This window comes from Blennius ocellaris (assembly GCF_963422515.1).
Source record: "Blennius ocellaris genome assembly, chromosome: 20".
In the NCBI taxonomy this organism is placed as follows: Eukaryota; Metazoa; Chordata; class Actinopteri; order Blenniiformes; family Blenniidae; genus Blennius; species Blennius ocellaris.
In genome coordinates, this window is record NC_137669.1 from 16,989,933 (window position 1) to 17,017,931 (window position 27,999).

The 27,999-nt window shown below is 43.1% G+C and overlaps 1 protein-coding gene across 1 annotated transcript; it reads left to right on the plus strand.

Moving 5' to 3' along the window:
• Positions 1-1,800: 1,800 nt before the first annotated feature.
• On the plus strand, positions 1,801-27,725 carry LOC308145096 (TGF-beta receptor type-2-like). Its single transcript, XM_080516432.1, has 7 exons — positions 1,801-2,356; positions 6,433-6,574; positions 7,491-7,681; positions 12,699-13,474; positions 15,106-15,247; positions 23,957-24,081; positions 26,617-27,725. The coding sequence occupies exons 1-7, from the start codon at positions 2,281-2,283 to the stop codon at positions 26,794-26,796; spliced, it is 1,632 nt and encodes a 543-aa protein (XP_080372558.1). The 5' UTR covers positions 1,801-2,280; the 3' UTR covers positions 26,797-27,725.
• The last annotated feature ends 274 nt before the right edge of the window (positions 27,726-27,999 follow it).

Below are 27,999 nucleotides of genomic sequence, written 5' to 3' on the forward strand. Positions count from 1 at the left end.
TTTACCTGCAGAGATGCAGGGAAAGGTACGAACGGACACCCCGCCCCCCCCCCCCCCCCCCCCCCCCCCGCCTCCCCAACCAATGCCCCGTTTGAAATGTGCTGCTTGTTTGCCATTGGTGTTATCTCGAGGCATGCGTCCAGAGATTTGTCATCAGGTTGTTCTGTTTGCCTTTCCACTCGACCAAAGCCGTTTACAGGAATGCCAGGCACCTGCTATTGAGCATAACACCGCTCAGGATGTTTGCCTGCCGCTTGTTTATCTGTGTTTGTGCAACGGGGTGAAGAGAGAGAAGAAAAAAAAGGCATGCTCAAAAAGCACGAGGAACACTGAGAAACTTCTGCAAAGCTGAAAGTAATACTGAAAGTGGCAGTCAAAAGTATGAGACTGTGTTTAAACGAGGCGTCTGTTTCCTGTTGCACTGAAGCTGATAAAGCCATAAAGATGTGTATAAATAAATATGTATATATAAAATGCTGCAGCCCTTTTGTTTGGGTGCTGTGGTCAGAGAGCAGGATGTTATGCTCCTCCGGGAGCCCACATGCGCTGAGGTCAGGTGGGGCGGTGGACTGTTTTGGGCTCATAGCGCTGCCGGATCTCCACCTTGTGGTTTGGACTCCATTTTGCAGGGCTGAATAGCTGCACGGCACACGGAATTGGACAAAACACACAAAAACCAAACGTCCACACCCAGAGAGCGAGAGCCAAAAAGCGGAAACAAAATACGGCGAGTAAGCCGGAGTAAACAAAGTTACTTTTAAGCACGTTGTCAATGTGGAAATGGTGAAACGGTTACGCAATTAACGATCACACAAAGACACAAGGGCTGTCTTTTCTCGTCCGCTATCAGGCTCGCCATAAGTAACACAAGAGGCTGTGAAAGCGGCGGCGTGGCGAGGAGTGTACGTCCTGTGTGGAGAGTTATAAGCTCCGGGGGTCACCGGGTCAGCGCTGAAACCTGACATCACTGCTGGAGTATGCGGAGCAGAAACACACGTCTGCCGAAGCCCCCTCGCAATAGAGCCGTAATTTATGGGCGTTCTAGTGGACTTAACCTCCGTGTGTGTTCAATAAACGCCCACGCCGAGACATACGGACAGACTCTGATGTCATCCTGGAAAAAGCGTCGGCACGAAGAACTTCCCGCCAGAGGTGGGGAAATATGTGGTGGATTGATGTTTTCTCGCAGCGGGAAGATGATTATTTCAATTCGATTGGGCACAATGCATTTGTGGGATGAGCCGCTGGTGTCGCCAACAAGCGCTCTTGATCCTGAACGCATGGAGTCATGTGATGGACATGGATGGTTAGAGGAAGAGTGATTATGTAAAGAAGCATCTCTCCGCAACTCTGATGTGTATCCCACAAATCCATGTTCCTGACAAATGTGGAACCGTATGTAAATGAACGGACTTTCCAATGGTATGTTTCATTTGTGGAGCCGTGAGCAAAGATGAGGGTGACGACTGGATGGAAGATACAATTTGTTCTTTTTAATACCCTGCATTGATCTGATCCCATTCAGTCAACATGTACACACATTTACACATGTTGAGAGCTGTGGGCCAACGCCATGCAACACAAAAAAAATATGGAAAATAATGTTTTCTGCGAGTTTCAGAGACGTGAAGATATAAAACAAAAAGTGGCGGTACATGTGTTCTGTAGTTCTGTGCAGCTGAATAAAGGGCCAATACTGACAAATAAATGATTCATCTTCATAATCTGTTGCTAATCATTCTGAAAAGACAAATATAGTCATGCTGAGCTATGGAATAGTAGTTTTAAAGGAAGTGTCAGATGCCTAAACCAGTTCAATGTGCAGCAGAGGGTATGTGAATGCTGGTTTTGTGATAAATGTAAATAAACTGAAGCAAGCACCGTTTTTAAAAGTGGGCTGGTTTAGTTTACTTTGAGGCTCCAGGTGAAGCTTGTAGTTTTCCAGGGTTTCCAGAGCCTAATGACATGTTGCAGGACCGAGTGAGCCGCACGAGCACGACGCAGGAGGAAGAAGGACAAGAAAGTATAGAAAATATGTCCAACCCCTCGGAAGATTTCCTGTTTCACGAGTAGCGCACATACTGTGAGTCATATAGGGCAAGTCCTGCCTCGGTGTGCGTGTTTATCCTGCCTCCTCTGCCCCGGAGGAGCTGTGAAGGCGCAGCAGCGGGCGGAACCGAAGGAAACGTCCCGCCGTCCCTCTGCTCCTCCCAACCCGGCTTACGGTCCTCCGCTTCCCGGGGACTTGATGAGAGAGGCCAGCGTGTGGTCCGGGTCTTCATGGAGCTGCTCCGGGTTTCTCTCCTCTGCTGGGGACTCGTACTCTTCGGCGGCGTCCTGCTCTGGGAGGAGGCGGGTGAGTCCAACTTTTTTTTTTTTTAAACTCCGCAGAAAAAAGTTGTGAAAGACGCGTCGTAAAAACGCGTTGGGGTTTTTTTTTCCTTCTTCTTTTCTTTCCCCTCCTTATGGTATTAACTGCTACTAGGTGGTAAATTGCTTCCTTTTCGGAAAATATAAAAGTTTCTCACAGGTGGTTTTATTTCGGAAACAGTCACAAAAGACACGCTGGCTCACGAAACTGCTCAGTGCGCAAATCTGACTTAACTTTACGCAGCACTTTTATACACATCCATAGAATAATATGTACTTTTTACTGCTTTTATTTATATAATTGATACACAACTTTAAACTGTGTTGTTGCATTTGTAACTTCGAGTCTTACTGTTACACGGCTTTTAATAAGTGCCACATTAAGTATTATTACGCAAACGCGAAACATTGGGATGATGATAGTAATAATAATAGACATGTTTGACAATAATGCAGCCCAGCTCAGTTGTGTTCAATAACATCCCTAATTAAAATCATTCTTCTCTCATGATCTCATGCTAAACTGACCTATATTCCCTCTTCAAAACATAGTTTAAGTTGAAAGCAGCTGCCAAAAAGTGACTCTGTCATAAACACCAATACACGTGAGTACATATTTATTATGTCTGTTCATTAGGTGCACTTGTACAGTTACGTGTTGCCCTTTGCCCTAAACTTTATGTATTGAGGATTTCCATACCAGAGAAGGGTCAAAATGAAACAGATTGTCGTGGCTTTGTCGCCCAGTTCAACACAACTTCAAACTGTAAACCCACATTTACATAAATACATATACATGAGCATAAATATGATATTGATATATTGTATTTATAATGTGCTTTTCATTAAGGTCAAAGACACTTAACACCTTAAATACCACTTTTAAATAACTGAAACTAATAGAAGCACACACACTCTCTAACTTGTCCCAGAAGGCTCCAGCAGTCTTTCAATAAACACCTGCCAATGATTCCGACAGGTGTTTCTAATAGTTTTACCTCCCCGTTTCACTTAAACGGGAAAAGCAGAATCATATGAAACTCAATATGGAGCAGTCAGGCTCAACCACATCCTTAAAAGAATAAAACTTATCTGATGGTCTCAAGATAATCTGAACTGTACTGCCTCAGTAGAAAACAGACAAAATAGGGAACGACATATAGTAACAAATAGTATCATATACATCCTTACTTGAATATACATGTAGATACTCCGACTGGTTAGCTACTTTATTATGTATACCATCTGTATAATGTCAACAGGTGTTACATAATTGTTGAATGAGGTCAAAATATTACATCAATATAAGATGCAGACATTTGCAAACATTTTGATACAATGACATTCTGGGCAAACTATATAAGTTCCATGTATATGATGTAGTCCTGTTTATCACCAGTGTAAATTACAAGCAGCAAAGTATTGGTAGAGCCTATCTGATGATCTTAAGCAAAGTTGAACATGATGACCTCTCTACAAGCAGAATGGTGTCACCCTGGATCACAGTGCATTACAGGAGCGTTCCTAATGAAGTGGGTGTAAATATGTAAACACACAACCATATAGTCAAACCAATGCACAATAAGTTGGAGGGGGGAAAAAAAGGATCACAAATACTGAATATTACTTAAACATAAAATACCAGGACAATATCTCTTGAGTCTGAAGAGTAGATTCGTCTGTTTATGTGCAGCTTTCAGGACATCACCTGTTGTGTGTCACCGCTTTTAATGTCCTCCTTATGGGTCATCTGCATCTTTGATGTGCAGCGACCGTGCTAACAGGACTGCCCCCCCCCCCCCCCCCCCCCCCCCCCCACACACACACACACACACACTTTACCTTCATGTATCTCAGACTCAGTCCCAATGGCACCAAGTGGCTTTGGCTGCTCCTAATCCTGTTTCCCCCCTCTCTGCAATTATATGTAGCCCTGGGTGACAATTACCACCATTCATCCCTTCCATCGCCCGCCTCCTGGGTTTAAATGACATGCTCTTTCTGAGGAGCTGCTCTAATGATATAATTACTTGGGCTCAGGCACCTTTCTACCTCCACTGGCACTCGGGCATGGCCTATCCCCTCAGTGCTGATTTACTTCAAAACACCTCGCAACACCGCCGGGCATCAAGGTTAGAAATTGCTCTGTCGCGAGGTTTAGTCGGGAAGTTCAGGTGTAATATTTTTTGATGTTTTTATTTGTGGTGGTGGGAGGGAGGGGGAGGAGGGGGGGGGGGGGGGGTTGTGAAGACAGAAAGCAATATCTGCCTGCAATTTCCTGATAGTTTCTTGTGAAAGTGTCTCACGCTGGCTGATTGAAAGGCGGCAGAAACAGGATGATGTTGACGTTTAGCGCTCAGCCTGTGGTGCTCTTTCACACCGCCGGCTGTACAGTATTTCGTTTTCTGCAAGCCGCAGCTTTAACCCCACCCTGTACTCTGGGTGAGTTGACACAGTGGGATTCTTGTGCCAGGTTAAACACACACACACACACACACACACACACACACACACACACACACACACACACACACACACACACACACACACACACACACACACACACACACACACACACACACACTTTCTGTGAGAAATAAGAAGCAAACGGACGCCAAACAGACCGTTTCACTGTCTGCATTAAGAAGCACGCTTTCACTTTTGCTTCCCTTTCTGATCATGCGATCAAGTTACTTACGATGCATCATGCAACTCGGTGTGTTTTTTTTGCCGCCTTTAAGCCCGTCAACTTTCTCTCTCGGGCCGATCAACACTCTGATGGAAGAGGTGGGTTGAGCACACGGCGTGCACATGCACAAGCCGGGCGGCTCACATCTGACGCGTGGTTCTGTGGCTTAACTGTAGCAGCACATCACATGAGGCTCTTCCGTCTTTGATCCGAGTCTCTCTTTTCGGTGTGTGTTGTGTTTCAGCACAGCAATCTGGAAGAAGTACAGTGATCAAGCTGTTGCTGTGTGGGAATCCGGCCTTAGTATCTCATTCTCTGTTTACTCCACAGACTCTTGGCAGGAGGCCTAACTAGGCATCATCTCCATCAAACTCTGTGTTATGTAGACTTGTGTAAAATTTTCTTTTTTCAGACGATCCTCTAACCACCGGTAGAATATTGATCCCGGGACATTTTGGAACGTCCTCTTTCAGGATCATTTCCAGTAATTATGGCTCCGAGATCCTCGCTGCAATCTTGGTTTTATGTGGCTCAGCTTCTTAGAAACGCCATACTGGAGAAGTGAAGACATTTTTCACCTTACGTGTCGCTCACATTTCTCCTGTCTGTTTCCAGTTGAGCTTGTCGTGCGGTTGATTTCTGTTTATTGTCAGTGCAAAGACAAACTGCAATCTGAGTGTTTGGAGAATCTAAAAAAAAAAGAAAAAAAAGTCTCTTTTTTCTCCAATTAATCACTCGCAGATTTTTCAGCCCACTTTTTTTTTTTTTTTTTTCTTTTGATAACGGTACATGTTGGCACAACACCTTTCTAGATGTGGGTGCCGACTCATCGGGCTGACAAATTAGAGACGTCTTTGCAAGAAGACGCATCCTTGTTTCCTTTTGTTTGTTGTTCTTGCCTGTCTGGCAGTTGTCTCCTCAGATGATTATCAAACCCACAGGCACTCATCACACAACCCCGTCTGTCTCAGTGATACGGGTCTGCCTGCTGGCAGAGTCGAGTCTCGACAAGTCCGAAGGAGGCGAATGCCAATGCACAGTGCTCTTGTTGTTGAGACTTCCCAGGGGGAGAAAAAATGTGTCCGCCCCTCTAGGATGAAATACTTTGGATTTTCTTGTGGTCATGTTGAATCTCTGCTTTGACTTACAGGCAAATTCCATAAGACTTCCCTCCCTTTTAATTAAACCGTTTTCTTTTTAGGGGTGGATTTGAAATGTTTATGATGATATATCCCTGTGATCAATCAATATATATAAAAAGAAAACTTGTTTTATCTTTTATTTTTCAAACATGCAAAACAGAGTGGTGAGACTTCTGAAAGGTACACAGTCGCTCACTGTTCCCCCCCCCCCCCCTTTCTTTGGTTTCCCAGAGGCCTCGATACTAAAATTGAAAAGACTTTGCAAGTTTTGCGACGTGCGGGCGACCAACTGCAACGGGAAGGGCACCTGCAAGGTGGGCTGCGAGATCACCTCCATCTGCCCCCACGACAACGACGTGTGTGTCAGTATTTGGTGAGTTAAAAGCCTTCGAAAGAAAATCCTGCATCTCGTGTGCGTGATGTCATCATTCCGGACCGTCGCGTTCTCCGTCCGGTATTTTTACAGCGATATGAGCGCGTCTTTATTGCTTTCTTTGCGCCGTAATATTTAGCACGCCTATTATTCCATCATTCCAGCGTACACACAGGAATGAGGATATGAGGGCTCGATGCATTATTAAAAGCAGGAACAATTTCCTCCCCGGAGCTCTGAAATTGCTTCCCAGAAGTGACCTTTCCCTTTGAACACTTTGTCAGTCAGCATTCTGCCGGAGAAAACAGTTGGCTGGATCACGACGGCGCACGAGCACCTTAGCCACCCATCAGCATCGAATCTGACTCCGAATGTGAGAAGCAGCAGGAAGCAGATTTGTGCCGGTGTTAAAAGCTTAAGGCCGTGCTGCTGTTTCTCATTATATCCGCGACGTAGCGGGCCTGTTATGAGCTGAGGTTAGCACAAAGCTAATGGCACATGGACGGCAGCATCTCTTTAAAATGTCTCTCATAGCCACCCTGCCAGCGCTGCCCAGCGGGGACAGGGAATTTAAAAATGGAGATTTGTGCAGGTTCAGGTTCCTACTTTTTTTTTTCTTTCTTTCTTCTCCCTGAGAATGATAATTCAGAATGTCATAGTTTTCTGGCTTTGACCTCGGTGTTGGAGTCATTTACATAATATTTAGTCCGCAGCCTGCTGAAAGAGACAAATGGGCCATTTCTATCCACTGCTCCATTCAGGGGGAAAAAAAAATCTTCATTTGCACAGCGTAGACCTGTTTACACCTCTCGGTTGCATAATAACACAGACTTTTGAAACGCGGTCTTCTATATGAGAAACTGCAAGTGACACAGTGAGGGTAAACAACAGACTTTTCCGTGTGTGTTTTTCCAAGGAGAAAGAAAGATGACAACGTCACCTTTGATACGGTGTGTCACAACCCGGCTCAGAAGCTGTACGGCCTGGTCCTGGAGGATTACAACAACAGCGAATGTCAAATGAAGGAGCGACACGGAATGGGCTCACAGTTCTTCATCTGCTCCTGCTCCGAGGACGAGTGTAACGAGCACATCTCTTTCAATGCGAGTAAGTTAAACAGTCCTTTTTTTGTTTCATATTAAGCAACATGAGTCAAAATGCACGGGTCTCAAACAATAGATTGCATTTTAGTTCTACTATGATAAATATGACCAATTATTGAGCAGGATGAGGTAAAACAGCAGTCTGGTTTCCATCAATCAAATCTGCATAAGGTCAGCAGGTTATTCAAATGTCCCTCCCTGTTTAGTCTTGCAATACGAATTTGCACCACAAGGTGGTGTATTGAGTCACAGACAAAACAAGTGCACTATTTCATGTAATGTCCATTCATCACAACGGGCAACTGAAAATGATGAGTCTTGGAATGCACCTTCCCTAATTTGGTATCTTTTCACTAGAAATATTTAGGAAACTCTGTTTCACTGCAGCTATAATCTCAAAACACTTTTACAATCACCTGCAGATGGACGAGACATCCATTGTGTTGTCTGGATTGTAAAATGATACTGTTGGTTTCATCAATTTCATATCGTTTGGCTGGTAATCATGTCCACACACAGACTCACACCAATGGTGAAGCTCTAAAACTGAGTTACGGCCGCTCTTGTAGTTCCTAGAAGGAAAGAAAAAAACAGCGACGCGAGAGAGAGAGCTAATCACAACACCAGCGTTTGACCTGTGTGATCTATGAGTTACTTTAAAAATACACTTATTTCTTACACAACTTCAGGTCTGACCTACCTTTTATCTCTCCCTTGGAGGCACACTTATATGGAATATAGTCGGGAGTAAACTTAAACTTCTAGGGTTTTATGCACACATAATTAAGATGGGTTGTTTTAACTTTTTATTACCTTTTTGAAGTTAATAAAATTCGTTGTTTTTTTTTTATATATATATTAGATTCAAATCAGCTTTATTGAGAAGGGTAAATGGAGTTCTCTTTATATAGTGTTTTCCAGTGATTTAACAGTACCCAAAGCCCTTTCTAATGTTTGTCACATTTACCCATTCATGCATAGATTCACGTCACATTGTTTAAAAATGACCAAAATCACATTTATTTTTGAATTTTTTGTTAATAATTTTTCAGTACACGCCATTGAGTAAAAAAGTCCAACGTTTGATGCAAATTTGAGACTGAAAACATGGAAACAAATGAAAACCAAGTGAACAGATATTGTCTGACTTCTAATCTGATCCATCCACCATTTCCATGCACTCCTGAGAGAGATATCCGGCTCTCTGCTCTCCCAATGTGTACCAGCTAGTCGAAACATTGTCTGTCTGCCATCCGGCGCCCGGCAACTTGCATCCAATGGGTCTATCAAAACCTGTTGAAAATGGCTCCCTGCTGTCGATGGAAATAAATATGATGAGGGCGTTGAGATTAAACCAAAACAATGAAATTGCAAGCTGTACGACCAAAACGGTTAACTAAAACATGCTAAATGCTCCTCGGAGCTGCCGACTGTGCCTGTAATTTTCTATGAGTCCCTTCATAGAGATATCTGACCCACTCTTTAGATTGTAACTAGCAGCTTGAGGTGGTGAAATACCCCGGGTGCTGCATCCATCTTACTCTCGAGTGTTTCCTCTTAACAGTGTACGAGGACTGCATTAAGTTGTAAGGGATAAACTCGCGCAGAGTTGCACAATAACGTCATCGTTTCGGGTAAACCGACATTGTTACGGCAACTTCCCATCAGCGTGTCATGTAAGACCTCATGCCTGAACGCTCCCACGTGTGCTCCGTGATGCTCTCCAGATGACACGATGAAAAACAGGTTGGGGAGACGTCGGCTCGTCGACTCCAGTTACAACATTGGCCCCCGGAATCGCAAGTATTTTGACTACAGCATCCCGGCAACAATAACAGTGAGGGACATTTCCGAAGGCCCGGCTCTGCAACAGGGAGCCAAATTGAAAGCATCTGCAGAGTGAAAACCACGTCATGGAAATACGTTCGCTCACTTGTCAAGTGTGTGTACGCACTCTGTAACTTCTCCGAGACGGCGTTGTAATGAAGGAGCTCCAGCTGAAAAAACTTAAAGGCAACAACCAGTAAATACAGATGAATGTACTTCTTATGTCAGCTGCCAACCAGCGGTCCACTCCCAGGAGCATTTACAAGCATTTTCTGTCTTTACTAGAATATTTTTCCCTGAAGGAAAAGATGTATTTGGGACTCAAAACCTGCCACAAAAACCTGCACATGAATGACATTAATTCTTTTTACACGTATGTAAATTTCTGCTCATCCAGTCCAGCTTTTTGCTCTTTACCCAATGCTGGATTAGAGTTGTACTCTGCGACAACTCTAAAAAGTCCTGGTTTATACTTGCGTTTAAATTCCAGCTTGTAGTTAACTTTTCTTACTCTCGGCTAACTGATGACTAGTCGGGATACAACTGATCGTTTGGTACGAAAGTGGAGCCAGGAGGTTAGTTTACCATAAATACTGGAAACCATGTGAAAGAAGCTGAATTAAGTCTCTACACCAGGCCTGCATAACAACACAGCGAATGCTCTTTAATTAACATCGGATACCCTGTTTGTTTAATCCACATAAATATAGACTCCGCTCTGACTGAATACAGCTTTGTGGGATTTCGAATGGTTGCCTGGCAACCTTAAAGAAACGGGACTCGCTGAACGTTAAGGGCACTTGATGGGTTGGCGCCGACTGCGAAATTTGATTATTACTTAAACATTAAAATAGCAAAAGAAGTTGGTGCATGTTGCATATTTGACCGGTCGTTTCACTCGCCAGTAGCACAGAATCTCCATCAGATATCCCTCCAACCGTTGAGTTGCTCGGACTGACAGAGAATAACAAGAAAATCCATAATGAGACACAGAAAATGATGGGAAAAAAACGGACTGTTTGATTAGTAAAATGCAGCTGAGATACCATATGGATGCCTCAAAAATGAGATACACGATGATGTTTAATACTGGGATAATGATGTGATTTACATAGATACACAGACTCTAGTAAATTATGTTCATGCGTTGAGTCTAAAATCTAAAAGCAGTTTGAAACCCTTTCCACAGGCAACGATGGGGAGTTTTATGCAAGAAAAACCAAGAAACAAAACACTTAGTTACATAACTCCATTAAAAAAAAACAATAGGAATAATAGATGACACGGTATAATAAAGTTTTAATAAGAGCAGACAAGTGAGGACAAAGAAAAAAAAACATAACAAATTGTAATAAAATTAAATAAATAGTGAATCATCATATTTGGCTCACAGGTGTGAGACATCAACCTTGTTTCTAATAAACTATACTTTGTTGTCAATGAGCGATTCACCACATGAAAAATGATTTCTTGCTGTTGAATCCTAGATGTTTTAAATAGCCTCCCGAGTCCTCAGACGTGGTGTTAGAGCTCCTGCACGTTTAATATTTCATAAGAGTGTAAAGTCTTGAGCGGAGCTGTGAGTCAGCCCCGGAGGCGCAGTGTCAGGTTTGTTGTGAGAACGAGCTCCTCACTCTACAAAAACCAAAACAAACCGTCTGGGGCCCTGCACTGCATTTCAGACATGTGGTTTCCTGTTTAGGGGGAGAGAGAGAGAGAGAGAGAGAGAGCGAGAGAGAAGAAAAAAAAAAAGAGGGCGAAGCTTGGCATTCGACGAGATGGCTTCTCCAGCGGTCGTCCACCCTGGTCTCAACCTGCCTCTCAACTCGTTCTAAATGAAAACCGAAGCCATTATGAAGCTGCTTCACACTTTTTTTCTCAACCGGTGTATAAAACTGCGGCCATGTCGAGTTGTAATTGTTTAAGAAAGTGAGTTGGCTTGGCTGAGACGACATATAAATGATTTAAATTTAGAATTCCCTTCCCTGGGGGTGCGCCTCGGTTGGGGTTTTCTCATCCAACGTGTTGTGTCTGGTGATGTTTCTTTTTATAGATCCCAACTTTATGAGTGCCACTTCAAAAAAGTGGGCTATAAACAGCACGGGCATAAACTTTCTCTGTTCCGCGAAGCCGTGGCAGCTTTCCTCCTAAATCATAAGAATCAGACGCACGTCATAAAGAAACACAATGTACGGTGGGCTGGCTCGGGGTTTGGAGAAGATTGCGGTAAAGACGCTAAGTTTATCTCCACAGCGAAGGGCTGCATTTGTTTCTTAACTGGACACTGATAAGAATCTGCCTCTGAAGTAATGTGACTTTTATTGCTTCGTATTGTGCGAGGCTGCTTTTAGTTTATAGTCGCAACTAAATAAACGGCACAAGTGGAAAGTGGATGCTTACAGTTGCAACATAGCTGAGTTTGGTAAAAACTTCACAATTTAAAGTCATTCTAATTTAGAAAATATGCTGTTTTATCACGTCAGGTGATTCCACTAATAACACTAAATGGTAAAGTTAAATCCATCTGTATAGATGTCTTGGGTTACGATTTGAATTGATGGTATCATTTAGACAAAACAACAAAACCTTGACTCGGGCTGCTTTTTATTAAGAACAACATTCGGATTGCTTTTCGGCTGCTGCGTTCAGGGTCTCGGCATCTATATATTTAACTTCGCACAAGTTGCTGGATGTCCTTCCTGACAAAGCCCACGGCGGGATTCACACCGTGACCTTCCTGTGACGAGCCTCGCGCTCCAGCCTCAAGGCCACGACTGCATTAATGAGATCAAACACCTTCACCAAAAAAAAAAAAAAAAACAACGACCCCCAAAACAAAACATTTCCCAGCCCTGCCCTCACCTTTCAGTGAGGTTTGGGGCAGAGGTGGGCCTTTACACAGAGGCATCCATGTTTTCGCATTTTTCTCCAAACTAACAATGGCGACGCCACAGAAATGAGTTACTGTTTTGAAGTTGTGTGAAACTTAGAGCGAAGAATTTTCTGAATTAAAAAAAAAAAAATGAAATTCACCCAACATTTAATCTGTGTGCAACAACTCAGTTTTTTTCCGTTATTTTTGTATGACAAAGTGTCATTATTTAGTAGTTTCTCTGAGTATATTTGTTTAAATCTTTCTCATCTTCCTCTCCTTTGTCTTGATTAGCATGTCTCTCGTCCTCTGTTTTCCTCAGACATGGACTCCCAGGTGATTGCCGTCATCTTAGTCAGCCTGGTGCCTCTCCTGGTGATGGCTGTGGTGGTCATCACCTCCTTCTACTGTTACCGGGTCTATCGCCAGCGCCAAGCCCACTCCAGGCGCAAGAAGGGCTCGCCGCTGGACTTCAGCGACGCCCACGCCATCATCATCGACGACGAGGGTTCGGACAGCAGCTCCACACACGCCAACAACCTCAATCACAACACCGAGCTGCTGCCCATCGAGCTGGACGTCCAGGTGGGCAAAGGGCGCTTCGCCGAGGTGTACAAAGCCAAGCTGAAGCAGGGCTCCTCGGTCAGCGAGGAGCAGGGCTTCGAGACGGTGGCCATCAAGATTTTCGCGTACGAGGAATACGCGTCCTGGAAGAACGAGAAGGATATTTTCTCCGACGCGGACTTGAGGCACGAGAACGTGCTGCACTTCCTGACGGCGGAGGAGCGGAAGGCGCAGAGGCAGTACTGGCTGATCACGGCCTACCAGCCGCGGGGGAACCTCCAAGAGTACCTGACCCGTCACGTCATCGACTGGGCCGACCTGTGGACGCTGGGGAGCTCGCTCTCCCGCGGCGTGGCGCACCTCCACAGTGACCACACGTCCTGCGGCCGCTACAAGGTGCCCATCGCACACAGGGACATCAAGAGCTCCAACATCCTGGTGAAGAGTGACCTGACCTGCTGTCTGTGCGACTTCGGCCTGGCGCTGCGGCTGGACAACACTCTGTCAGTGGACGAGCTGGCCAACAGCGGGCAGGTAACGCTCTCTACTCCTCAATTCTGCTTTGATATTTGGCACCACTTTGGCGGCTGATCCCTTTAGAGATTAAAATCAAATAAAGAAGAAAAAAAAAAACAATCTTGTAATAATTTGTGCCCGCTCTTGAGACACGGGCCACTCAAAGACATTCATCAGACCTTGAAACAGAGCCACGCCATCAATCAAAGTTTTCGATCCCGATCTTCATCACCGAGGTCTCGAACTATTTGGCTCGAGATAGAAAGTCCTGATAGAAGTAGTGCTGATGGTGTTCTTAGGTTGTTGTTTTTATTATAGTCGCAAGACAAACAGGGCTTGATTGATTCTTAATGGACTCATTACATTGCTGTAATAGGCCAGGGCTACATTACACTCTGTTATGAAATTGAGTCATTATGAAGAGGCCTCACCCAATGCTGCACAGCACACCTAATGCATTGTAATGCTCTTAATGCATTTGGAGGAAGCTCCAGCGAACACATTTTCCAAGGTGGCAATTAAGTCAAGACAAGCAGCTAGTTGATGAGCTCAGTGATACCTTTGTTTTTCCAATTATTTTATACTTCAAATGTGTTTTGATGCAGATAAATATGAGCTGACATCTTACTACAAACTGCACTAAATGACCGTCTGGCATTGTATCATGCGGGTAAATTGCTGTTTCTTTTAAGATGTTGTACTTACCGCAATTTTCTCAAGAAAATGACTGCTGTTGCGCCGTAGTTAAGCAACACAAAGCAGTCCTACACATTAGTGGTCCTCGGAGGAGTAACGATAAGTGAAGTTTTGAGGTGTCGTCTGACAGCTTTATGGAATTAATCTCTTCATTTTTGCACCGATATACTTTTGAAGCAGGTTTTGTTAGTTAAATGGAGAAATGTGTCTGAAAAATCAAGACTTATTTCCTAAAAAATAGATCATACAGAAACATAGAAAACATTATATTAGTATGCGCTGCAGTGCTTTTTCATAAAGGATTTGAAAATTGTAATATTTAGTTGAATAAACTTCACCGACGCCACCTGTCTCAAAGAGCTCAGCATGATTAGCTGCATTCATACAATCACAACGATGGCTGCCATCGACGTGCTCCATCGCTGGGAGCAACTGAGGCTGTAATGAAACACATGACACAGGCTTTATTGTCCCCATATGGGAAAATAGAGAATGAAACTGTACATTTTGTACAAGATATAACTTCTCAACAACTCCTGAAGAACAAAGTGCACAATACGATCGAAACGTAATCTCTCGCCCACTCTCTTTATTCCTGAACACAAGGCGGATTTTACTCAAAGATATACGACATATCTCTTAAGAATGCGTTTTGTGGGTCAGTTTACACGGCGGCATTTCAAATGATCCAAACCACTGAAAATTGAACTTTTTCAAAACTGCTCCCGATTGGGAACTTCTCAAAAAATGCTCTGAATCGCTCTCAGAGGAAATGGTGAAAAATGCATTTTTCACTCTGGTGGTTTTTGTCTTTTATTGTGTTAGATCCTTTTATAGTCGGAAAAGACATTAACACAGACATTTCATGAAGTAAAAGAGCAGATGTATGTGTTTTTGACTATATCTACTAGTCTTTACTCTGGACTTTATCCTCACTGTCTGCTCCGTCACAGGTGGGCACTGCCAGGTACATGGCTCCAGAGGTCCTGGAATCCAGAATCAACCTTGAAAACATTGAATCTTTTAAGCAAGCTGATGTTTATTCCATGGCTCTCGTGTTGTGGGAGATCATCTCCAGGTGCAGTGCAATCGGAGGTAAGACATTTTGTGCTTCTCATACTGTGGAAATAGTTAAGTGGCTTTAAATTGAAGGAAACGCTGCAGGAAATTTCCAAGTAGGAATCATCACTACACTATAGTCTGACGAATAGCTTGATTTGAAGGCTAATCACATATCATTTTATCACATCGCATGCAAAACAGCAAGGAGTTCTCAAAACCTCCACTGGCTTCATCAAAATGTCTGCCCTTTAAGGTCGAGCAAGTGAAGTGACAAACGAAGCTTTCAAATGAATTATTCATTGACAGGGAACATCAGTGGTTGATACTGTGAGTAAATGTTTAGCTTTTAATGTGTTTAGCTCTGAAGGAATACTTCACGCTGAGAAGAAAATGGGATGAATTCCTCTCCAAAGTTTGTTTGATCGTCCAGTGAGAGTGCGAGAAAACATACGTAAAGTTGGATGAGACGCTTAACGCCACATTTCTGTCCAAATCTATTCAAGTCTGCCTGCCAGCACTTTTAAAACTCACTAGTTGACATATTAGATAATGTTTTGTTGTTCTGTTTCACAAAAAAAAGAGTAAGATTTGTTTTTATAGGGCTTGATTGCCCATAAAGATCCCTTATGTAAACTTCAAATACATTTTTTATCTGTAGGTATTTCACTCAGGACCCTCAGGATCGGCCTTTGACTAGTCACTTTCATTAATTTACCTGCCTACCGATGTCATAAAATAAAGAAAGTAGCATAAACAATTTAAAGTTCAAGAAGTACAAGAGATTATGTGTATGCAGATCGAATGTAGTTTAGACATGCTTTAATTCAGGGGTGTCAAACATATATTAATTTCATCTTGTGTGGGCCGTACTGGTAAAATAGTGCCATCATAACAGGTAGCTAGCTTTCGTAGTTTATTTTATTTAAAATATTTACAGTTTGCCTGGTGGTTTGGCCCGATTGGACTCCTTGCGTCCCACTTTTAGCCCACAAGTCTTATGTTTAATACCCCTGCTTGTACTGTCTCTTAAAAACAGAAATGATAACATTACTGCCATTATCTCTCAGAAAAAGCATTATTTTCCTCAATCATGATAAGTTATGTCTTCCTGACCTATAGTCCTGTACGCACATGAAACATTACCTGTGACCTTTGGTCAGTATTCGCTTGAGATAGTCACCATTTCCTCAGTATATTAGAGTTTTTATAGGAAGTCAATAGCAGCACTGATGGATGAGATTCCTCCTGGAGGCTGTGTAAAATAAATATCCACAGAAATACAGTAAAAGAAGCGCCCCGCTCGCTTTGACCTTCACCAAGTACAAGCCCATCGACTCGCCCAATTAGGAGCTCGGCGAACGACTCCACCTCGAGTCCGAGGAATAAATGTCTGCCACTGTGCAGAAGGACTCACGTTCGAGTCGCCGGCGGCACATTAGTCACAGCGCGAGCAAAATTTAAAAGTGTCAAACTCGCAATCTATCTTGGAGGAGTCCCAAGGATCAGCCTTCACTTAACTAATGTAGCGTTGCTTGTGTTTGTCATTTTGTGGCGAAAACAAGGTCAGGATATGTGCGAATAATAGCAATGGGCGATTATGTGAAGGCGGCCCACCGAGCTGTATTTCATGTCGACAGTCGGCCATTTGTTCTCACTTCCCTTCAGTGTCTCTGTGGTCCCGTTTGTTGCTGTGACTGTGTCTGTCTCCATTGTGTCAGAGCTGTGATTGAAAGCCGGGTTTTGGGTCTGAACATTTCTACTTTAGAGTTTTCCTGTCCCCCCCCCCCCACGATCGCTGCCCCCCCAGGCCTCCTTAAAGTTACTGCAGAGTTAGTTTGCCCCAGAGTGCTCTGAAGTAAGAACACAGCCGACTGTGACTCCTTGTCCCTCGTGCCTTTGCTTCCCAATATGCCTTTCAGTATGCGTTTGAAAAGAAAATAGAGTATTTCCTGTTTTTCAAACAAAACAAAAAAAATCACAGTCCCGAAGCGTTAACTCTTTTATTTCTCGTATGTATGTGTCCTCTTATATACAGTAAGAACGTATAATAGCTGTCGTTGGGGAGGGAAGACGAAATAAATCCAGGTTCACTGTGGCGTCATTTGGTTCTGACTGGAGGGATTTTAGGGAATGGTCATGGACAACAGCCTCATTCATTAATCCCACATCCTCCTTCATCCATTTAACTTTCTCCTCATGAGTTCTTTATTCCATGACTTCATGTTCATCAAGTCCGCAACTACCATGAGTCGATGTTCAGGAACTCTCTGCCTTTCCCTCCGTCTAAGCCCCACACTTTCAACTCGACATTCTTCCTCCCCGTCCCTCAGTCTGTCTCTTTCTCCCTGCCCTCAGGTAGGGGAGGCACCAGTTAATTATTCGCCCACTGCAGTGCAATGCTGTAGACGAGCCATGCGGTTTTACTCGCGCAGACACAGACAGACTGGAATGAGTAGATTTACTACAGAGGGGGAAGTAGAGGGGCTTGCCGTCACACCTCTGCACCAAAGATAGAAACCGCCAGGACACTTTGCGTATTTGTTCCTGCGTTCGTCACGTCTCTGTCCCCGTTTTCCAGACTTGGCAGCCGTCCCAGACGATCAGATGACTGAAACCTGTAGCCGGTTATGGCCAAAAACTCAAGGAGACATTTGTAGTGCTGAGAGGTTAAATCACTGCGCAAACAACAGGCAGCCTCCCCACCTTGATGGACCCTCAGGAAAAGGGTAAAAAGTTCTGATGAGATGCTTGGTTTTGCCTCGCTGGCGGAGATCTGGTATCGATGGTGGGGAATTTGAGCAGCGTGACAATGAAGCTGATGTGCCAACAAAGAATGCTTGAAAGAGCTGTGAGCTTTCAGGCTGCCGGCTTGTTGTTTTTCCCCTGGCGTTGCCACGAGTGGGTGAGTCACTCATGACTCCCTGAGAAGTCGCCTCGCATGAGACCCGAGTATGAGCGTATCTGCAACACGGACTCACAAAAGCAAGTGTGACACATCCCAGGGCGTCGTTATAATGACTGGGGCGAGAGCCCCGGCTTCCTCTCGTCTCTGATGCCACCTGCCTGTGTGCGAGAGTCTGTGGAAGACAGATGTCTGATCGGCGCAGGCAGGCACATACCCACTCTGTCACAGCTCCCGAGGCCGCGGTCTGATCTGAGATCTGCCAAGCAAGAAGAACACAGCCGTTTGTCGGCGGAGCCAGTCAGCCAGCCATGAGCCATCAGTTCGCCTCCTTTATCTTCCAAGACTGTAGGGGGGGGGGGTTGGAGTGAGAGAGGAACTAGAAGATCGACACACCTAAAGAGAGAAGGAAGAAGCTCGAGTCAAGGTTCAGGCCTTTTTTTGGGGGGGGAACATAAATATATATATCTGCCTCCTTGTCCTAAAATGTCTCTCCTATATAATTTAGCTGGTCCAGATTTAGAGCTCGGGAGAAGCCGTGAGGGCGTTCCTCAGGCGGGCGGAGATAATGGTGGAGCAGTGTTGGACGTGGAGCTGCGGGAATGAGAAACGCTCTCGGTCCCTGGAGGGAGAAGGTTGGGCTCGACCGGAGAGGAGGAGGGTTGAGGGGCAGCTGCTCTCCAGATGTCAGACCATTAGCCTCCTCAGAACTGGAGGGCCTAATAGTGCGGCGTGTTTGTGTGTGTGTGTGGGAGGCGACCGCCACAGCACGCATTCGGGGACAGATTTTAGTCTGCAAAACCACTTGATTGAGGACGAATTAGGAACACAATGTGCGTGCCCAAGTTGGTTTTCTTGAAGTCGCATTCAAAGGGAACAAAAATAGTTGGGTTCTTTTTTTTTGTTTGTTTTATTTAATGGGGTTCTTCAATGGTCTGCGCTTCTATCAGCAGAAAAAGCTTCCAGCATAAGTCGCCATATGTCATGATGTAAGCTCCGTTAATGTGCGATGTACTCGCGTACATCTGTAATGCATGATTTTAACAACACAAAACAAGTGTCACAGCCGCCGCAACCTAATGAGAACCAGCGGAGGCGGCAGGGAGTGGATTAGTCAAGCTGTTGTTCCAGACTCTTAACAGACTTTAGCAGACAGACAATGTTATTGTGATCACATTACTAATTTATTTCCAAGAACAATTCATTGTCGAAACTCTGGATTGGCTCGCCTGCATTATTTATGTGTTTAGGTGAAGGGTTTTCAGTTTGTTTAGTTTCTTTTTTCTTCAGTGTTTGTGTTTGCCGAGCGTAATTAGGCAAAAAAAAAAAGTGCTGAAGGAGAAGAAGGAAAAGCTCATGAAGCAAGATATTGACTGGCAAGTGTTTAGACTGTTCGGTCATCTGCATCATCCATCATCCATTGCCAGCTTTGAAAAACAAAATGAGTATAATATTCCCGGGTTGTCCCCTCTAACATACTTCTCTGTGAAGTTTGTCCATCTTTGCAACTTTCCTCTTCTCTCACCGATCCACAACTGCATCAGCCGTCACACGGTTCTCCACCCTGCCTGCACTCCCTTTAAAGCCGGAGCAGTTTTAACATCTCCAGCAGACGCGACTTCATTACCTCTGCTCATTAAGCCTCGACCGTCCCCTCTCTCATTTCCGCCCATTTATCCCCACTCCGACTTAATCCAACACCCCTTCAGTCCAATCAAAGGCGGGGGGAAAAAAAAAAGCACACATTCCTCAATAAATAAGGAAATAGTGAAGCAGGAGAACCAATTTCTGTCAATTAGATATGGTAAAAGGCTTTCAGATGTACTCAAAGGATAGAATTATCTCTTTAACACTAATATCAGCACTTATTTCACAGCTTAAAATTCTCTATAAAAGGGCTGTTAGGGTGATTTTTAGCCTGCATATTTATGTATTTCCATTTCAAAGAAGAGAGGGCGTGCTGCAGATCGGATTGACAGTGTTGGTAATCAATGGCCCTGAATGGATTTTACACCCACTCTCCAGATGTAGGCGACATTTAAAGCCAACGCTGTTTTTTTCACACACAAACAGAATAAATATTCTCAAGATTTTCTTCAGGGAAATGTATTTTTCTTTTATTGCTTCACAGGTTTAAATGGAAAGAAATCACACTACTGCTGGAATATTTTTAGTGTGAAATGTGCAGATATTAGTGTTGCAATGTTTTTAAATAAACAAAGTTTTCAGAAAGTTTCTTTAAATATGTCTGAATAGTCAGAGGCTGATCATTTGTAGTATTTATACTGATTAGTAACTAAATAAGTTGGAAATTGTAGCTTTTTTTTAATCTGAAGAGTGTTTGCTTTGACCATTTATACTTGTGGAGCTTGTCATCCAGAGGCTAGTATTCATGTAGTGTTCTACAATATGACTTTTCAATCACAGACAATGTTCTGGATCACGTCTCACATTTGGCTTCTCAGAACTGAAGATATTAAGGTGAAAGGGATTGTGGTGAACGGGGTTGAAGCACTCACAAACACATTTTCTCACAATTCTACAGCCATGAAATCTGAATAAATCCAGTCAATAATGTAGTAGAAGGGATAACCTACATCCCCACTGAGAAGCCTCTGATCTATCGATGTTGGACAGAAAGGAGGTTTGTGACTCCGCCCATCACTTTTCCCACTGTCACACTGCTCCCATGACTTAATATTCTTGGATCAGTTTTATGCCCCCTGTACTTATCACAGTTCTGCATATTACCTTTATTGTGGCTGGTATGGACGATCGGTATCTCCTCGTGCTGTTTCTGACTGCATGAATACTCGAGTCTGTCACTCAAGACCGACTGACTGAGAAAAACGACTGTACTGTCATGGGCGCTCGTCACAAATCTTCTGAAGGGAGCCGTTTCCCGACCGCGAAGTAGATAAATTTAACAAAATTTCTCTTGGCTGCGGATTCTCAGGCAGTTTCCACAGACATGCATGACAAGTGGCATGGAGAATAGACATTGAGGGTGAAATATGTGCTTCCATTGCAAAATTCACTCCATGTCAGCCGCCGTACGACACACAGTGAAACTTCCTCATTGTTGCTGCGCCTACGTTGTTATACGGCTCTGCAGAAATCCCGTCAATAGGCAGCATCGACTTCTGCAAACCCCAGCAGTCCTCACTCCTCGCCGTGTTGTCTGTTCAATCGTTTCTGCTTGTTCAGAGTTTAATTTAAGTTTTGCCTTTAAAAATCCATCTTCTCTTCTTTTCTTTTCTCCAGCAGGATTGGGCAATCTTTCCATCCTGGAATTCACTTTTTTTGTTTTGTTTACACTGCAAAGTGCTCAGTGGTGTGATTCATATTTTTTGGAGGCTGTTGTTTGGATTAAACACATAAGCATGTTTGCCTACAGTTTACAGAGTGGATATACTATCTTGAATAAAGCCATACATATATGGGGCTCTGTCACAACAAGAAAAGCCACAATATAAATACACGGGGAACATGTGTCGGGAGTTTCTCTTCAATATTGACACGGTGGTTTTGTTGCCGCTTCGGGACAAGACAAGAATTACTTCGCTTGCAAAAAATAGGAAGTGTCAGCATGCGAGCGAAGTCCTGTGTTGCAGTCGACTGCGTCCCAGAGGACTCCCAGTCCTGTCCACAGGCTTCACAACTTCCTATCAGCTTGTTGGTGACATGTGTCGAAAGAAGCGAAGTTGTTTGGTTTCTCCAGCTTTTGCAGACTTTATACTAACAAGTGGATGATTCACTCTCGCAGATGAGCCTCATTACAAGTTGTAAACTTGCTTTATTTCCCCAGATTGGTTGTAAGTGATTGTCTTTATATTGCAGCAGTCGGTGGCCGTGCGGCGAACACACGCAGGCCTTGTGATTGGAGAGTTTACTCCGCTGCTGCTTGCTCGCCTCCGGCTCGACCTGCTTTGTTCTGCTGTGGTGTGCGAGCGGGAGCGGCAGCACAGATTTTTTTTCCCCCTTCATCCAGTTTGCCTTTGTGTGTGTTAAGACTGCTTTATCGGTTAAATACATGATCAGTGACACTGTTTTCTTTGGTGCCGTTGTAGTTTATTCAACATCTGCATGTGTTGAATGTGGGAGGAAGCCAGGACGCCTGCAGGAAACCCACAGAGACACAATTAAACACTAGGAGCCTGTCTTCTGCCAACCACTTTGACAGATCTGATGATGTGAAAATCAGTTGTATATGTTCTTAATGACCCACCTTAAAGATTGACACTGCATATATATATATTTTCTTCTTCTATTCCTATCAGATTCCCGTAGCAAAAAGGGTCACCTGAGAAAATAAATAAATAAATAAATAACTAATTTAAAGATGTGACAAAGAGAAAAGAAAGAGGAAGTAGAAAGAACATTTTAACATTATGAAATATAACAATATGAAATATTTTCAGGAGGGTCAAAGTTCACATTTAGATGGACTAAATAAAAACATTCACGGTTTCTGTTAAGGGAAATATACTTTTATTTGCGTTGTATTTTGTCAGTAGAGGAATTGTTTTGATTTATAAAGAGCTTTTTTTTTGGCCCAATTAGATACATTTAGCCTCCATGCAAATCGAGGGAAAAGAAAGTGGCAACTTTCGCTATTATTGCTTTTTCTGAAGATTGAAGTGCAGGCCCAACTGACGTGAAGTTAATCTTTTTCCTATTTTAGAGTCGGCTGGTTTCATCCTAAACATTTTACTTGCAGTGATGATACTTCAATATTTTCTAATGCACATAGACGAATCTATCACATTTTGACTGAGTGCACAAAGAAGTCCAATAATACTCTGCAATACCTCCTGCTCTCTTATTCAGGTTGAAGCGTACAAAGGGAAATGTGCTGCTTTTGCTTAAAAATGTTCACATTTGTCTTTCTGGGTGAGTAAACTATTCCGATACGGCTATTACCACACCGGGGAGTGATTATTGTGTTCACTGAGACTGACAGTCAAATTTTACAAAATAGCCCGAAAAGAATTTTAAAAAAAAGTGTTCAGGCTGCTGTTCTTTGGTAAAACGCTGTGGGAATCTCAGCCTCCATGGTCATCATGGTCTTCTTTTAATCACTACAAACATTTGTTTGTGAAGTCATTATTTACTCCGACATCGCTCATACAGTTTAGTGCCGCATCAGTCTTTTTTTCCTTTTTTTTTTTTTTTTTAATCTCTCTGATGTGTGTTTTCTTCCTACAAGACCTCCAACGCTTCAAAGAAAAAAGCTGAATGAGATTTGCTGTTTTTACTCAGCGGAGAAATTAATTCATACCGAGGTGCATTTTCTTTGGAGGCTGTCGAGCGGCGGTGTCCGGACCGCTTCCTCCACACCACTCCTTTGAAATCCTGCCCTAAGTAAACTCCCCCGATAAATTTCCTTTGACCGGCACTCTGGATTTTGTTGTGTGAGCGAGCTGACACAAAAGCCGGAGCCCGTGTTGCTGAGTTACTTTAAACCCACTGACGCTGTGGGTAAAAAAAAAAAATGTGATAATAATGTTTCTCTTCAGCAAATCTCCCCCTCGGCCCCTCTATCAGCAGGGCAGGAGTCTTCAGTTGTTTGTGCTGCTTCGGTGCTATTTAAAGTTTGCAACCTGCAGTTTTAATTTGGAGCGCACAGTGAATCCTTTGAGAGGTGTTGTTGATGTGTGCGCTGTGGGGCACTGCCATCTGATCTCGCCTTTCTGTTCAACACGGCTCCGAGGGTCTGCATGGGATCCGCGTTAAAACTTTCTGCCCGTGTATAGAAAGAGTCAAAACTCACCAGTTTGATTTTTGTTTTTATTTGTATTTTTTTTATTTACCTTCCTGTCGTTTTTTTTTTTGTGCAGAGGTGAAAGAGTACGAGCCACCATTTGGGAACCTGAGGGAACACCCGTGTGTGGAAAGCATGAAAGACAGCGTCCTGCGAGACAGAGGACGACCCGAGATCCCAAACAGCTGGATCAACCACTCGGTGAGAGGCGACACACACACACAGACACACACACACACACACACACACACACACACACACACACACACACACACACACACACACACACACACACACACACACACACACGCAAATGCTCAGCCAGTTGTCCCATTTCATTTCAAAACCTTCACAAATATATTTGAATTTTAGAAAATCAGGATAGTTTCCTTTATGGACAGATTTTGGGCCAAGGAAACTGGAGATCAAAGACTTATTTGCAGGCATGCTTTGAAGCCATGTATGTCATCCACGTAATACTGTTTGATCATGATACATAGCAGGAAGAACACTTCTTACAGTGTTCACTTGTAAAACTGTAAACATACATGTGAGCTCCTTAAATCACTTCTACTTAGCTCTTGTTCTGGCACCAAAGACGGTACTTTCTTATCAGCATTGATTCGAAGCAGCCAGTGGTGCTCACCATGAGAGAGAAAAAAAAAAACCCAGCTGGTAGTACTTATTTCTTTGCTTGAAATCATATTTTACACGCATTGTTCGCTTTGGCTGCAATACAATCAACAAATCAGGGGAAAAGCGGAGCCATCTTCTCTGTTGAAACAGGCATTTATTTGTCAGGATGTGCCCACGCACATGGACGACAAATGGACTCCACACACGCTTGTTTTTGAAGTTTCGCATTGGGGAAGATCACATGGTCGGCACACAGTACGTGTCGGCTCACATAGTCCAGAGTCAGTCTGTTTGAAGAAGTGATGGTATTTCAACACGTTCTGCAAAGAACAACGACCGTGAGTAGGTCGAAAAACACGAGTAAATAGTTGCGCAACGTCACGTTGATGAAATTTATGAAAAAGCAAAGCGGGTTTGACACTTTAACTTTGCACTTATATCATTAATAATATCGTGTTTTCGCCCCTTTGCTGTTGTGAATAGTCTTAAGTCTGCAAGTGTGCAAATGACGTGGCCTCCTATTTGGCTCAAATTTACAAACTTCAAATGTTTTGTCTTATTAGTTGTGCAGAAATGAACATGGCTGAAACCAGGTCTTATGACAAAATCCGTTTCTCAGCTGAGCTTCTGCTTCTCTGAGGCCGTCAGCAGATTTTATTTTTTTTTTGTTTGTTTGTTTATATAACTATGCAGGAAAATGTTTGAACTTTTCATCTAAATTGTGTACTTAAGAAAAGAAAACTCTTCTGGGATTGTTTCAATTACAAGTTAGAAAACTGGCAAACCCCAGGAGTCTTTGATCCTACTTTCTAAAGAGAGGGACGAGGAAGAAGGCGACGCGCTTCCTGTCGCATCTCTCTCATCCTCTTTCAAGCCAGTTTATGTCTTTAAACTCCGGGGGGCGCTACAGAGTCCTGACATCTGAAGATACACTTCAGAAAACATCTGTTCCTCATGTCATGAATACTCTTTACTCTGCAAACTGATCAATGGGATCTGGACCACAGTCATGACATTATCTGCTATTTCATGTTTTGAATGCATCAAATTGTATCTGCTTACAGGTTTCTGGTTCTATTTAAGTCTATTCTAGTTTATTTTATTTAGAATAAAAGAAGGGAAAACACAACGCCATCTTTACTCGTGTTGCACACATCAGATAATGTCAGTCGCCATAAATCCAGATACTGATGCATATTTTAAGTACTTTTTTAATAGATTACAAAGTAAATACTAAGACCATTGTATAACCGCTGACAGAATACCAGTGAGAAACTCATCACATTTAAACACATTTTAAAGCTTTACATCATGAAATTTGTGTATTTTAGCCAATTTTGCAATTTCTGATTATAATATATGGAACAAATGTGTAATAGAATAAATGTTTTGATCATGAAATGTTGCAATAGTGAATAAATTAAAGAAGTCTTGAAAGTGCCCTAAAAGGTGTTAAATCAGATTCTGTTGCTTGGTTACAGGTGAACTAGGTTTTTTTTAAGTATCTGCGCTTCAGGGTTTTTTAAGGACTTTTTGCTTTTCCTCCCTACAATTGAACAAACCTATAATTTCTACTATTTACACTCTTTAGAATGGCTCATTTAGGAAGGTGACTGTTATCAACACTGAAGGTTGTCTTTCATTCGTGCTTTACATACAGATCAGCTAGATTCTATAAGGTTGTTTTTGGGTTGTTGTTTTTTTTTTTACTTGTTTTTACAATTGAATTTCTGACTTGAAACTGCGATGGAGAGTGTTCATGCTGACGATATCACATCCTATGCGAATGCAATAATAACAGTCTTTTTCCTTACTTGTGGAATTAAATCAGTACTTTCACTTTTATAAGAAGTTCTGTTTTCAAAATGTCTCTCGTCCCAACTTCTGTAAAGTACATTTTTGACCAACTCTTTGGTGACTTCTCGTCAGAACACAGATCGTACCACGGATTAGCAGATAGGTTGAAACGTGCACACACAGACACACACACAGGGGGTTCCATTCTTTCAGCTCAAGGTTATGTTGTTCTCTCTCGGTCAGACTTGCTCAAAGTCGATCTTATTGACTGACTGTGTCTGTGGTCGGCTGCTCCCCTCGCAGGGCATCCAGACGGTGTGTGCCTCCATAGAGGATTGCTGGGACCACGACCCCGAGGCCCGTCTCACAGCCCAGTGTGTCGCCGAGCGCTTCGATGACATGGAGTACCTGGACAAGCTGTCCGAGCGCTCTGACTCGGAGGAGAAGATCCCCGAAGAGATCTGTGTGGTGGATGAGAAGTAGACGCTCTTACTGGGGACACTGCCCCCTCCAGGCTGGCTGAAGGATCACAAGCAGGCGGCTGGGACCCAAAAAAGGATCAATCCAGAGCACGTTTGTCTGCTTGGGTCTAAAACAGAGGAGCAAACTGGAAAACCATGCATAGGAAAGTGGAAAAGACTTATTTCAAGTATCAGGATCATGAACAAACAGGGAGACGCCATTATAAAGCTTCTTTTTTTTTTGTTACCAAATACATTTGCACTTTAAAAGTATCTATGCACAATAAGTGATATATTTTCAGTGCCTTTCCTCTTTTGTTTGTTTGGACAACATTTCAGGTATAGAAAATAAATGGACTGTGCCTATTTATGAAAAGGGATCAAACGGCAAAATGGAAAATGTTCGGAAGCCACAACACTAAAATTCCTCCCATACTGTATTCAGCTGCATCCTTTGTTTTCCGGGTTGGCCAGCTGGTCCTGGATGAATGTCAAAGAGACCGGATGACAATGCCTCCCAAGACTGGAGATGGAAGTGGAGTTTCTGGTGTGAAATGGAAATTACTATCGGTTAAAGAACAGCTGAGCCGGTAATGTGCAGGGAACGGTGAAATCATAACTCAAGGACTATGAATTGTAAGTTATAGATAGCAAAATCAGGCTGAAAGGAGCAGAAACGTGTATAAATGTGTGCGTGTGTGTGTGTGCATGTGTGTGAGCCTCAGATCCAAAAAGGAAAGTCTAATCAATCAGACCAAAAGAACAAAAGAGAATAGAGATATGTATTATAAGGGCTCTAAAGTGGAGGATCCAATCTGCTGCCCATATGTTATTAAAGCTAAACCTCTCTTTCAGAAAAGAGATCTCTGATCCAAAGCTCAAAAAGCATTTTATCAAAGCAATTTTTGTATAAAAATGTAAAGCCATTATTAAAAATGTTATTGTACTCATTGTTGCCCTGGAGTGTTTTTCTTCTACTTTTTAATGTTCATATATTCTCTGATATCTTTCTGCTCCTCCTGACTTTTTTTTTTTTTTGACGCGAGGTCGTCGTCTGCTGCTGTTGATGCCAACCCGTCGAATATCCCTGATTTGAGCTATTTTGAAACTAGAAAGTTCTGCTATGGTGCAGTTTTTGAATATAAATATAATTGAATATAAATAATAGCTTGTATGTTCTGCCTGCGCGAAGGTTTTCTCTAAATGCAGCTGCTGGTATTAAGTC

Excerpts from the sequence above, each read along its gene's own strand:
- LOC308145096 (XM_080516432.1), top strand. The coding sequence starts at position 2,281 with ATGGAGCTGCTCCGGGTTTCTCTCCTCTGCTGGGGACTCGTACTCTTC. Across the intron at positions 6,575-7,490 it reads GACGTGTGTGTCAGTATTTG|GAGAAAGAAAGATGACAACG; the intron begins GTGAGTTAAAAG and ends TGTTTTTCCAAG. Across the intron at positions 15,248-23,956 it reads CAGGTGCAGTGCAATCGGAG|AGGTGAAAGAGTACGAGCCA; the intron begins GTAAGACATTTT and ends TTTTTTGTGCAG.